We start from the raw sequence: 14,682 nt of genomic DNA, 5'->3' as shown, positions 1-14,682 counted from the left end.
TGAGTAAATGTTTATGGGTTATGTGAATCTGGATTCAAATACTGTAACGTACAAGTACTATAATGACAGTAAATTATTCATCATATTGTCCAAAGTATCTAGCACTAAATACCAAGGCACTATTCAATCCGCTGAACTGCCCACGCCTTCCATCAGTAGGCTTAGATTTGTTTTTTCAGAAAATTTTGGACTTCAGCTGGTGTAACACATAAGTTTTCAGTCTTCAGCTGCCTTGTGGTCGGGCCTCTGCCATCTCAGACGCTAGTTCTGGGTTCACAGGACCCAACTTACCAGTGTTTCTAAATGTGACAGCCCCTACAGAAATATGGCTGTGTGAAGAAACATTAGAAATGATTCTCACAGTGACTTACCATCCTCCCTCTTTCTCATTCTCTCCCTCTGGTTGCCTGCTACATTTTCCCTCTCCCTCCCCGAAGCACACTTCACTCACTGTGTTTGCCAGTTCTCATGAGCAGTTGAAGAGAGAGTGACCACTTTCCTTTGGCTCTTTATAGAAGTGGATACACTCTGAATCTACAACATTAAGGACTCTCTTCAGTTTTTTTTCCCAAATATAGCAAATTTGGTACATTAAAAGGAAAATCCATCCTAATACAGTTACACTTGGACTTGGACTCTCTTGATGTCATTGAGAAACCAATCCTGTCATGGTCAGCTCTGCCAAAACATGGCAAAAGAGAACATTGAAAGCTAACATTTAAATATATGTTTCATGGCGCGTTGATGGCTGTTTGGAACACTGTAATGTTTATGCTTAACTCTTCCATTAGGGTTTTTGCTGTGGATGTCATGATTTTCTCCCCGACACACCCACCAAATGGGAACAAACATGAAAAGCTGTTGCCCTACATTGTGCAATGTTGGTAGAAAACCCGACTGTCCAACCAGAAAGACATAAACTAATGCAGAATTGCGAAATCGCCTTGTATGCACCGCTAGTGCTCTCCATTTAAAAGGGAATGTAGAACGGCAAGTCAACAAATACAACCACATTGGCTGTGCAACCACTCTGTGTAAAAAGAGGTTCTTACCAATGAGTCATGTTATGTAAGGGCTTGATATGGAGAAAAACAAATATCACAATATTTTTTACCAAATATCTCTATCGATATTATGACGATTGTCGACGATTGTAGGTTTAACTATTGCTGCTTTCACAAAAATTTTACACAATGAGATTTTTGATAAATATTCATCAGTAATGTGGATATAATGACAAAGTTGGTAAAGACAAATAATAGAACAGTCTGGTAAATTCAGAAAATCACATCACTTTAATACAGCCTTTAAAACCAGAAACAGACAACACTTAATGCCATGTTATGATATTACGATATCCAAAATCTAAGACTATATCTAGTCTCATATCACTATAATAATATAATGTTGATATATTGCCCACCCCTATGTTATGTTCCCTGAAATTTCAGATATAAAATAGTTAATTGTTACAACGGACACGCACGGCTATTGCACATATTTGTTAATCAAGCTTTATTTATTCAGGAAGTCTCATTGAGATCTCTTTTACAAAATAGACCTGAAACAAATTACATATACAACATCATAATAAGACAATTCAGTCAGACAAAGCAATCACACACACAGACACACTAATTAAAACAATCACAAATATTATTAGCAAGAAATCCTTTAATGTCCCTCAGAGGAATAAGTGTTTTGCAGTTTGTTCCAGTAGTGAGATGCATAGTACCTATTAGTGTAAAACCTATTAATATATATGAGTCACTTGTGTAGCTGTGTGTAGTTGTAGTTTCTGCCTGAATTACCGATTCATCATTCATGAACACTGGATGTGTACTCAACACAATAAACTAGTGTTTAGGGAGGCAACTTTCGGGGATTGGTTGGTGCGTGTCTGTCCAGGCTGAATTGATTCTCAAGTGTTTTTTATTTTTTTGTACAGACTTGAATCTCATAGTGGAAACAGATCTTGTAAGATGTAGTCTGTGTGAGGCTGGTCCACCTTATTGTAACTTTTGGGAGAGCACCGATTGATCTCCAGCCTAAGTTTACATTTTATTTATAAATGTAGAAATTATGTTGCTGTTGTATTTTGGAAAGGGAATACCATAACTTCAAATCCGCTACGTACATACGCATGCAGTACGTGCTGTACTTGTTGTGACGTTATAGTGTACTTATCAGGTAATCAGAGAAAGGTGAGTCACATACGATGGTGGTGAGTAATGTCTGTGGTTATTTTCCGTGTGTCTCACCCGAATGATGACACAGTGGGTGAAACTTCTTTCCTGAGCCAAACGAAACAATTTAGGCATCAGTAATCTGTACAGATTCTCTGAATAAAGGATTTAGTCAAAACTTCAATAAATATAAGGTCAGTCAGGACAACTGGTACCTCATACAACCTAAAGCACAGCACCAACACAGCCAGCAAATCAACGGAAATCTTGCTACCTGAGCCACTAGTGAAACCTGTTTTTTTTTTACTAGATTAATCTTGCGGTTATTTGACCATGTTGAGTTTTGTGATTGAGCTGTCATCAAAAAGGATCTTCCCCACACATCAATAGCATTCCCTGGTTGCACAACGAGGCCCTACATCACACCCTCTCTTTTCCATCTCATTAGTCTACACACCTTTCTTTTGACGCAGCTGCTGCCTCACCCTGCCTGTCAGCGGCAACTGTCCATCATATAGCTTAGATTTCAGGCTATTAGTGCCACATCAATGACAAACCTACAGCCAAGCACATTGGCAAGGCATTCCCAAAGCACTCTGATGCTCGGCAACAACTTATTAAGGCCATGGTAGGGTTTTGAAATGGGGATAAAAGATTGTTTTTTAACTAAGAAGGAACATGTTTCTTTTTCTTTTACCAAAACTATAGTCGGGATGTCAGTGTGTTTGTCTTTCAAGAGTGAAGAAAAGTTTGTATTTCATTCTCAAAATGAGGTGCAACCACTGCAGTTACACTAAACCTCAAGACATTTTGTTTTTTGGATTGATTTGTAGCAATGATCTCTCAAGTTTTCTTTTAAAAGCAAGTCATTGTCCTGGCTGAACCCCTTTTGAGCCCCAATATATTAGTGTGTCTAGGCTTAATATTGTTCCTGATATACAATATAGCATGTGCATCTGTGTTTGATTGCCAGCCGGGGTCACGCAGTAAAGCCACATCGAGAAGAGGGACAACCACTTCTGTTTAGTGATATCCGCCTGAGATGGGAGCCAGATGTGTTCAGTGATGACATGTAGTTAATGTACACGGCTTTGACCACACACTCCAGAGAAGCAGCAGGAATTAACAGCTTCAGATTGTTGGTGTCAGGGATCTGAAAGAGGCCCTTGTTCACCTTTCGACCTCTACCAGCCTCTAGTCACCCATCACGCAACTGATGACAATCGAAGCATTCAGTAATTCCACCTTTTAGGTAGTGATTTTCCAGTCGCTTATGTCTGTCAGTCACCTGTCATTTGTCTTTGTGTGATTTCAGGATTCCCTTCAAGATTGGACAACCAAAAAAGCAGATCGTCTCTAAAACCGTAAGTCGCTCACTAGAACAGAAGCTCAATTCACTCATCAATCAAAAAGGTTTTGTGCATAAAATGTTATCAAGTCTACGTAAATGGATAAAAACTTGCTTTAAAGCTGCTCTATATGATATCCAGAGCATTAATATAACAGCAAACATTTATTAACTATATAAAGATATAGTGGAGTAATGTCTACCTGAGCAGAGAATGAAGTAGCTCTCCCTCTGTGTGTGTTGTAATCCAAGTTTCTCCAGGCTTTGTTGTCATAGCCGGGTCGGCCATGCATGCTTTAAGTGCATGTAAGCGTGCCCCACTGGCTAGCTCACGGCTGACCCTCTGCACTGCTCTCATACGGCGTATACAGCCGATAACGCCATGCCGACTGACGCCGCTGTTGCGGAAGCGTAGCACCTATCCTCCGGTCCCCCTTTGGTTAATTAACGCTGTTAGCTCCAGCAGTTTGTCATTGTTTTCACTGTTAGCACCGTTAACTACAAGCCGCTGGCTCATCCGTCGCCATGTTGAGAGCCGTGCGGAGGCAATGAAAATGCTCCCAATCTCGCATTTAGCACCTTAAAGGCGGTATTTTGGAAGAAAAAAAATCAATCAATCAATCAGTTATTTGAAATGTAGGCTATAACTGCTGTCAAGGACAGGACGCTGACTTTCATTGACTTAACGGCCACAGGTGTCGCTGTTAATAAGCAATTTCTGATTCTTACATAGAGTCCCCTTTAGTATTTAGGTTGTAAAGTTTTAGAATACAAATGGTACCAATGACATCTAAGAGTACAAATGGTAGCATATGCTGAATCGATGTTACAGTTATGAGGGGGTCCTTGGAAAATGTTTTCCCCTGTAAGGGGACCCTGGCCCCCAAAAAGTTTGAGAAACCCCCTTGTTTATACAACATGAATAGTAGTCTAAATAATTTCATCAGAGTGCCTCACCCCTAAAGAGTGATGTCTGAGCCATGCAAGGGGGCAGAGGTGGTTACCTTGAAGTGACAGTGAGTGGGTGATATCCTTGCTGGAGAAAACCACTTCCACTGTAATGGGTCTGTGGCCCGGCAGTCAATGTCAGACCGGGTTCCCGGCTTCCTGTCCCATCCTGGCAAAAAACAGGGAGTGGGTTTGAGCAGCCCAGTTAGATGATCCACTGGTGACAACGTGTCAACTGCCCTCCTCGTTGTTTTGACCACTGTGTTTACATCCAGAAGCCCACAGAGCCACAAGACAGGAAACCCATGCTGCCTCTGTAACCTGCTTGGCATGTTTTAGAGACATGGTTGGACAAGCTGTCTTATCCCTCGTTGACCCTGGGAACTTGATGCACTCAAGTATTTCAACCGCTGAGTTCCTGAGCTGTGGTCTGTGCCCCCCAACAAGTCCTTGTTCCCGAGAAAGTACATGACCCAGGAACTATTGGCGTAAATGTAAAGGGGTTAAACCAATGAACCATGGTTGAGTGATAACACAAGCCTCGAGACTCCAACAACCCATGTACATAATGCATTGAAACTACAAACAAGTACTGGTTGTTATTATCCCGGTGATACGAAAATGTCAAAAGGAATTTTGTCCCCAACTTTTTTCTTGACTTAGTTTTTGGGGCATGTAGTTCGTCAGACTCTGTGTGATGTATGTATACGGTTATCATGTGTTCATACCTTGTGATAATACAATTGACACATTTGAAATAATTAAATTCCAGAATTTTACATGAAATTTTTTCTTTTTTAGGTTGAAAGAGACTTCGAGCGAGAATATGACAAGCTCCAAAAGTAAGTCCACATTTTGAACCAAGGTCTATATTAAGATAGACGATCAAAGAGGTTTCCTATATGTGGTATATGTGGTGTCTTTGGAGAGTTTGTGATTGTAATACAAGGTTATATTGAACTCAAAACCTACTTTGTCTGTTGTGTGCTCAAGGTCCAATGCATGCATGTGTGTAAAACTGTGGTCTTTTGGTACCTTCAGTTTGGTGAAAGGTGATTTCTTCTACACCATATCTGTATCCACATTTTATTTTCCTGGAAGTACTGTTCTTAAATCGAGTCATCGGTCAGAAGTCTCCTTTTGCCAATATGCAAGCTTCATTGTCTGATTATCTTCATCATCAGCATTTAATTTTCTAGTTATTTAGAAGTTAAATGAAACAAAAGTAATAGCCTTATGACAAGTGTTTGTATTATTTATCATAAAATATATATTCGGTATTGTGCATATCCTAGTCAGAGAAATATATAGTAAGAAGAATGTATCAGACACACTGTATAGAAAAGATGATGGAAGATCTTTTCACAAATACAGTATACACATGTTGTATCCCAAATTCGATAGTTGTTGTGTATTATACAATTATTTTATAATTTTGCTTGTAGATATTTTGGCTTTAAATGTTTACAAAGCACTCTGACAAAACTCACACTTAACATGCTCCTCATTGTACACACAGTTTCTTTGTCCCACTCCATTTGCCAATCCCTGCTGCGTTTGGGCACATTTTTTTTCTCAACATTGAACTGTGAAAGGACCCACATTTGTGCTATCGTGTTGTCTGAAATTAGAAATTGGGAAAGAGAGCTTTCTTTCCATCAGATGTTCATCAGATGATAAACTTAGATTAAAGCTAGAAGTTGAAGTTATAATGATATGGAATTTCCTGTGGATGCACCATTAGTGTTCATAAATTCAGAAAAAGCGTAAATGTCCGTGTATTTCATTAACTTGTTGGTGAAAAAATTCTCAAGGCTTTTTACAAGCAACTAAAAAGCCTAAACTGAAAAATGAAATATATTAACAGTTGACTGCTATTATTTAACCAGCCTACTTTGAATTGAGTAACATGATGTCAGTGTTTCTATGAAACAAAGGAGGGGAGAGGGGTTCAGAGAAGTTATGCACCAAAGACCTGAGAGCTCAGTACATTGGGGCCTTCTCTTACTGCGAGGCTGAGGTTAGAGAAACTCCCTGAGGGCCCCGCAGAATGAGTGGGAGCACCATTTTCCTCTCAGGTTTTGTTGAGTAGGAGGGCCCATTATCAGGAAGGTGTGGTGCCAATAGACCTTATAGATGAGTCAGAGCAGCAGGCATGTACGGACTTTTAGGTTCTCCACCCTGGAGATCCATATCAGCACACCGTGGTTCATCTGTGACCTAAATATACTCGGTAGACTTCACCATGATTCCTGTTTTTAAGTTCTGTCTGCCTGGCAAAAGATTTTAGTGTAAATTGACATTTGATTTTGTTGGATTAACAATATTGAATCTAAAATAAGTATAATTCCCATGTGCACAGCAGCATGCTTCTCATACCGATGCAGGGTTTTTGAGGCCGATAGTGATATCAATATTTTAGAGTTACAAACGTCTGATAAAAATTTAATAGCCAGTTTTCATTTAACATAAACGCATATCGAACACAAACATTGCTAGATCGATTGATAAGGAACCCTTACATTTGTTATAAATAGGGCTGTCAATCGATTAGAATATTTAATTGCGGTTAATCGTGTATGTGAGCTGGACATGTACGCTTAAAAAATAAACATGTCAGTGCTCTCTATGTGAATACTATCAGCAACTTCACTTTTTACGAATTTTCTTAAATGACATATACACCGAAATGTTATATCTGCAATTAGCAAATATACCACCTGGTTCTTGTGTGAACTGACCAGGTATTTACCCAAAAGGAATCTGGTGTGAATGGTCAAACGTGGTTGAATGCCTGTTCATTATCTAGTGTCATGCGAGGGGTGTGTGTGTGTGAAAGTCCTATAAAATGCAGTAGTGTCTTTCTAGTTATCAATAGGCGATGCGGCTAGGTGATTGTGGCTGCACAGACCCAACATCGGGGCACTGGAGCAAGGAGCAGCAGCTGTTCTACTAGGCCGCTCTATTAGCACCTTTTGGAAAGAGACTCCAGGCTCACCTGGCACTCATCCAGCATGGCTCTTTCTCTCGCTCTCTGTCAGTGCTGATAGAGTAGGGAAGATGCAACAGCATTGTGCAACACATTTAAAAGTAGGAGGTACTATTTGGAACACGAGTTTCACATGCACAAACAAGCACTATAAGAGCACATCTTGAGTGCACAGGCATTGGGCTCAGAGCACGCTAGTTTGTTTACATGGTGAGATGCTTTCACCCACTATCCTGCAACCCGATCTCCGTGACTGGCAGGGTTTTACTGTTACACTGTTATTTTCCTCATTCCATATTTGTCTCTTTTCATTACTCTCAAGTGTTAACTGTGTCAGCCAATTTGCAAGACTATTTTAGTTTGAGTTTGTTTTGCACGATGCCCTTCATTGACTCCACTGGCATTCAGAATTGCATTCAAAACAAAGTTGAGTTATGTAGTATGATTTCTCAACTGTTTAAACTTACTGTCATCACAAAGATGGAAATGATAAAGCTGACCACATATCAGTATTTCCAGATATTTTTTGGTGTGTTCACATGGACATGAATAACCTGTTTATGATTGGGTTATTAGTTTATCCTGTTCATGTGTTTGAGCATGTAAACACTAAATCCCGTTTTCTGAAACCCGAATCTGCTAGCTGGAGTACTCCGAAAGAAACCGAAAAGAATACTGTTGCATATATACACCTTAACCCGGGCTGGTTATTTAGCACCGCCAGCTATCCATGCAGCCAAGTGATGTTACAGAAATGAAAACAATAGCGGCAGCGAAAGTGTCTCACGTCTGAAGCGACAAAGAAACGGACAGTGCGTTCAAATACCCATACTACCATACTATTTAGTATGCCAGAAAAAGATTTAGTATGTTCCAATGTCAAATGCAGTATGCCAAAAATACCAGGATGTCCTACTGCATCCGGTCGCATTTTGCAATATGCACGCCAGCATGTTTTTCTGGCTATTCCCACCCACAATCTTCAGCGAAGCGGATATGAGCAAGAGGGTCAATGTTATGACGAAGTAGTACATCCCAATTGCATGCACACTGCATTCAATAATACGTAATTTGTAAGAGGGGCTGCGGTATGTACTAAAAGTAAAAAGAAAAAGTATGCGATTTGGAACATAGCCTATGTTTTGTCTTTTCATCCACTGCACCCCTCCTCCTGCGTAGTGGTAGTGACTGTGGAGGACAGTGTTATAAGAGTAATGTAACTGCTTTCTGGAATAGCTCAGCAAGTAGTGTTTGTGTGTGTTTGTGTGTGTGTTTAGAGAAAGAGAGAGAGACGGTGGATGAGCTCAGAGCAGACAGGTGTTGACGATCGAAGCAGGGAAGAAATTAGCAGTTAAGTTGTCAAGTGGTAGTAAATGTACAGTGTAGTGGTTGATATTTCCTGTCACTCTCATCTCCCATTGCCGGTTTGTTTTTGTAAAAATCACAGCACCTGTGCAAATAGCATGCAGTAATCAGTCACCGGGGTTACTACTATTTATCATGTATACAGGGAATATGAATACCCCGATTTCTCTGTGCTCATGTAAACACCATATCCTGAATAGGATCATAACCGGGATAAGCCTCATAAACGGCTTATTCATGTCCACGTAAACGCACAAATGTCAGAAGCAATTTTCTAGCTGCAGGTATAACTCAGAACAGAATGTGCTGCATGGAAATCTTGCCTCTTAGGTCAGCTTTTTAAATTATCTTCAGATGTTCTCAACAAAACAGAACAAACTGGGATGATTGTCTGATCATACGGGGACCTGAACTCTTCACAGCACGTTCATTGTCCAGGTCCACATGGAAAAGTATTTAGTGGGCAACCTCTGTTATGGAAACAGGAAGAAGCCCTCTAATTATAATACTGGTTAAATCCTGCCTGTAGTATTGTAAGACAATTTGAGTAGCATTTGCTGCAAGTAGAAGTGTCTATTTGTAAATATCTGCAATGTAAGAGTCATTGCTTTAGAGGAAGGCTGATATGGCTTATGAGACCCAGTTACATCTAATTGGCGAGAGAAATACAAGAAATTACTGTGGAGATTGTTCTGACAGAATGTTTTTTTTCTTGTGGTGTGAACAATAAGGGATGAAGTTACATCATTTACTGCAAATGACATTTTTGGAACAACCTCCATCTGGTCTGTGGCGATTCAGTGTAAAATCCCAAAACACGTCAAGACAAACAAAAGCATGTAGAGGACGAGTTCTGATAGGAAATAATTAATGATTTTTAGTTACCCTTAGACCCTACATCCTCACAGTTTACTAGTCGTTTGTTAAAATCAAAAGCTGTTACATATACAATCTGACATGGGCTAATACCACTAAATGTTTCTGATGCTGTTGTTGATAGTCGTCCAGGACCTCACATGCTTTTTTGTGACAAACACATACAAAATGCCGGTGTTATGATTGTACTGTACAGTATATGATTCAGAAGATTCACATTAATTACTGTATTTAACTAAGAAGTTATTTGGCTTCAAAATTCGCTGGATTGTGCCGCACAAGCTGTTTGGTTTAATTTGATGATAACAGTATGTTGTCCTTTTTTTGGAGTAAACATTTCCTTTACTGTCTTGTCACTTTTGTTTTGTTTCATGAAATGAAGCGATGTGAGCTAACTCATTGTGTGTTCTATGGACATATTAAAAGCTTCACTGATAAATGAATAATGATAATGATTTTGAGGTGAATTAATCCTTTTGAAGCCATACTCCTTAGGTTTAAAAGTTTTAACAGCCATTTTTTGATGCAGCAGAGAACCAATCACATTCATGCACCTGTGCTCCTGCTGGAAAAACTGCCAAAACCCTATATTTGGAGGCACCACACTGCCATTTGTGATTTTTCCTAGCCATATGTGGGTTACCACAATGTCCTTAAATCTCGTGGCCAGTGGCCATAGTGCCCCCAACAGAAATCCTATGGGATTACACAGCTATTGTCTTCCTTGTTAATATAATCCCTCAAAGCAAAGATGAAAATGAAACCGCCACGTTCCCTTTTTCATCAAACCAGGAGAAATGATATGACAGCAGTCTCAGGGGAGATTCTAAACCCCTCGTTTGCCTTAATTGATATAATGAATGGCATGTGTTTTCAGCCTCCATAGTCTGGTAATTGCCATTTTTAACACCCATCAATGGAATATGTGCAGTGGAATGATTGAAGACATTAATGCTTTTGAGCGGAAATGTAGTTGACAGTAACAAGAAGGATTCCCTGTATTATTAATTAGCTAACGGATGTTATAATAACATTTTATGTGGAATCAATGAAATGTGTAATTCCTTCATGAACCATGTTTTTTTATATACTAATTTCCTTTTCTAGGTTTTTGGTTTGGATGTTTTCTGTGTCCATGTCAACACGTTTTGACTGGATGGAATAGATTTTGAAACATATTCAGATTAATTATGATACGGTTGTGGAGACAGTATACCATTGTTTGTTATACATTTCAGCAGATATTTCCCATTGTTGTCAGTGTTGCTGATGCTATACTGTATTACTAGACCGGAAACTGGCTGATAATCATTCTTCTTCTTGTCTTACAGGCTGGAGGATCAGACGAAAAAGCTTCACAAGGACATGAAGAAAAGCACTGAGGCTGATTTAGGTGTGTTCTACCACCGACGTGTGCGCTACCGCCTGGTGCGCCATTGATCTCCACTTGTTCACCAACGTACTTGATGTTGCTTGGCAGGTTTTTCAGGGCTAGAAAGACGCTTTGGTTGCCTTGGCTTGTTTGGTGGCGCATCAGTTCTCTGAGCGACTCGACAAATGAGACGGTGCGGGCCTTTGCCTTAATCTTTTATAGGTTTTTCCAGGCTATCGTAGTGTGTGTGTGTGTGTGTGTGTGTGTGTGTGTGTGTGTGTGTGTGTGTTTTGGATTTATGAGTGTAGGGCTCGATTTGTCTACCATCTCTGCCTTCATTTATTCAAGCATTTTGTCGGCCACAGAAACCATGTTTACTCTACTTTTCTTATTTGCTTATTTGTTGGTTTTGGAGTTGTGTATTTGGGAAGCAGCAGTAGACATGGCCTGTGGTAAGTAGTCAGTTGTGGGGGTGGAGGAGCGGGGACGGATGGAGGAGTGAGAGGCTTCTTCATTTCCTCTCCTTTGTGCTCTGGAATATGGATGTCTGCATCATCAAAGTGTCATAGCTGTCAGGCCCTCATTATCGTTAATGGATTCCATCTGTTGCACAGGTCCCGTCTCCACCAACTGCTCCCAAACAAAGAACTGGACCTACTCTGCATGTCAGCACTGCATTTAATACACTGCTTTCTATATCGACCGTCATTTATCAAGTCAAGGGTGGTGATATGCAGAGCTCTATTGAACTCACTTCCAATTAGCTGGTGAGGGACGATAATATCTTTTAAGGCTTCGCGATTTCAATTAGACTAAGTAACAGAAGGCAAGGAAAGTGGGGGGGATAACTGTGCTTTGCATACTGAGGAATTGTTCATGTTGTTTCAGCCCCAGGTGATTACAAAAGGCTTCACTTATTTGCACCTTACTAACACAAATAATTAAATCACTACCCCGAGGTCACCTTTTTGGTTTTCACGACCCAATAATAAACACGTCTCTCAGCCATATCAGAAAAGGCCAAATCAAGCAATTTGTTACCTGTCAAATGGAGTGAGATGCCAAAAAACGCCACACAATGATAATTGATTGGTTGAGAATTGGTCTTGAGAGAATCCCGAGGGAGTGTGAAAAGAGACCAGCGACTGTTCCGCATCTCCATGAAGCCCATTTTCACCACAGCCTCTCCTGTCAGCTTGCATCTCCTCAGTGACGCTCATTTATTTTGACTGTGAAGCCATAATCTGATATGTGCTCTGTGTCTAAACAAAGTGGCATGAGTGCAGATTAACAGTAATTGGTGCTGTCAGTGTAGAAACGTTGCAAAGATTCTTGGTGAATATTTAACACGGCAGCCAGCCCCATCAACCCCTCACATTGCTACAATGGGGGCAGCACTGTGCCACTTTGCTCTTCAGTTCTTTCCCGAAAGCTCACTTTTGAAGACCCTACCACATACAGACACACACACTGATGAAACGCTTAAAGCCTTAGGGTAATCCACAAAAATGGTTTAAGAAAAACGTAAAAATCTGGCGTTGAATTGGATTAGAATATGTAGAGATGAGGACATCTTCAGTAACCATTTATATGGGCTGTATATGTTACATGATTGTCTTTTTTGACTATGTTTTAACAGTGTCCTCTGCTTTGTGTGTGTGTGTGTGTCTGTCAGCCATGTCCAAAGCAGCAGTGAAGATCTCTGTAGACCTGCTGAGTAACCCGCTGTGTGAGCAGGACCAGGCCTTCCTGGAGTCCATGACCGCTTTGGATACAGCCATGAGAAGGATGGACGCCTTCAACCAGGAGAAGGTCAGACCCATTCCCACAGTCTTTCACACTTTTAATTTCAGTATGTTGTCTCACTCTTTTGCTGTCTTTCTCCGCTTTGTTTCCTTGGCATTTGCCACTGGCACAGCTACCATTAGATTAGTACCGGGGGGAATGTCTTTCCTCAGACATACAAAGTAGGAAACTAGACGAGTTTTTTGTTGGAAATGCGTGTTTTCGTATTTGTCAATATTGTGCAGCCTGTGGACTAAAAACTATCCGTATGTCTTTCCTTCTGCTGTTTTTGAAAAGCATCTGTGGCATCATCCTCTATAAACTCATGCTACTGGTTATCAGCTGTGAAGATTGATGCATTTGTGACTCACTGGTGTCTAAAATAACTCATACAATGGAAAGGCCTTTTCTCAACAGGGAAATACTGTATGTTCTACCACAAAATTCACAGAAGTAACTCTGTGCATGGCTTGCATAGCGAACAACTCTATTGTATTGCTTGCATTTGTTATTGAAACAAACATTTGGCTTCAGTTCAACACTTTTTTTTTTACATAGATGGTTCACCGTAAATGGTAAATCGTCTTGCATTTATTTAGCGCCTTTCTAGTCTTCCAACTACTCGAAGCGCTTTAAAGCTGAAGTAGGCGAGATTGGAGCAAATATGATTTAAAAAAAGTTATTTTTATAAAATAGGTAACCTGAAAAAAATCATGTGCCTCCGTGTCCTCCGGTGTCCTCCGATGCTCCTAACGGCATCTGCAAGATTTCACAGACCAGAGGAAAACAAGCAGTCAGAGCTGATCTGAGGTCTGCTGTCCATCTGCTGTCTATGAGAGCCGGCTGTCAATCACTCGTGAATTCCGACCAAACGGTCAAACTAGGCAGCGCTGATCAAATATGAATCAATATTATGTTACGTTAATGCTTATTTCTCGCCTCAAATGTTGTCAGAATCATCTTGTAGTGCACGGTTTAACTGTAAAATTATAAAGTTTGTGACGTGGCCGCCATTGTAAAATCTGTTGAAGGAATGCCAAGTTCTGGTCACATGACCAGAGCACAGCCAATAGGAACGCTCTCTATGAAATGACCTTTGATTGGTCAAAGTCTCTCGTCACGGGCTAGATTTTCTAAAGCCTGAAAACAGAGCCATGAGGAGGTGCAGAAGTCTAGTTTTCTCTCAGAACACTTGAATTACAATATGCTGAAAGGTTATTATGGAATTTTTGCCCAATGATGCCAAAAATATACTGCCTACCGCCACTTTAAGGCGCAGACACATCAAACCGACATCAGAGAACTAGCAGCGAAGAAGGCCGCCTGTTGCGTCGCCTCACGTAGCCTGTATCTTGGCCAAAAAATTGCACTCAAACACACTGCATAGACTTCAGCCAACAGCCAACTGCCATGTACATCTTATGACTGTGTGAAATGAATTGACTCCATTCCGCTCCATACCAGCAGGTCGCAGTAGTCTGTATTCATCATTCAAAAAGGGAAGAGCTAGGATTGCGGATATACAAGCCGTTGTTATGATACGTACATGAAACAAAGCGGCGTTTGCCGACCATTTTCCGTTTTCCGCCCGTTGGCTTGGTGTGTCAGGGCCTTTACACTACATGTCAACATTCACCCATTCACCCATTCACACACACATTCATACACTGATGGCTGAGGCTGCCGGGCAAGTTGCCAACCTGCCCATCAGGATCTAATCTAAATGCTCAATCAACACCCTGGGAATCACCAAAGTTTCAGATCTTCCCTCCAGACTGACACACAGGCAGACCCAAACTGACTCTGCCATCCA

General features: G+C 40.6%; 1 protein-coding gene across 1 annotated transcript in view; it reads left to right on the top strand.

The window, feature by feature from the left end:
- The window catches only part of bin3 (bridging integrator 3), a 34,426-nt gene that overhangs the window by 5,013 nt on the left and 14,731 nt on the right, over window positions 1-14,682 (top strand). Inside the window, exons 2-5 of the mRNA XM_074638469.1 lie at window positions 3,502-3,550; window positions 5,284-5,324; window positions 11,044-11,105; window positions 12,760-12,896. Coding sequence (XP_074494570.1) covers window positions 3,502-3,550; window positions 5,284-5,324; window positions 11,044-11,105; window positions 12,760-12,896 — 289 coding nt within the window. The remainder of the gene's footprint in view (window positions 1-3,501; window positions 3,551-5,283; window positions 5,325-11,043; window positions 11,106-12,759; window positions 12,897-14,682) is intronic.

The sequence above is a fragment of the Sebastes fasciatus genome, chromosome 6 (assembly GCF_043250625.1).
Source record: "Sebastes fasciatus isolate fSebFas1 chromosome 6, fSebFas1.pri, whole genome shotgun sequence".
NCBI lineage: Eukaryota > Metazoa > Chordata > Actinopteri > Perciformes > Sebastidae > Sebastes > Sebastes fasciatus.
The sequence above is the reverse complement of the archived record's forward strand: the minus strand, read 5'-3'. Positions and strand labels throughout refer to the sequence as shown.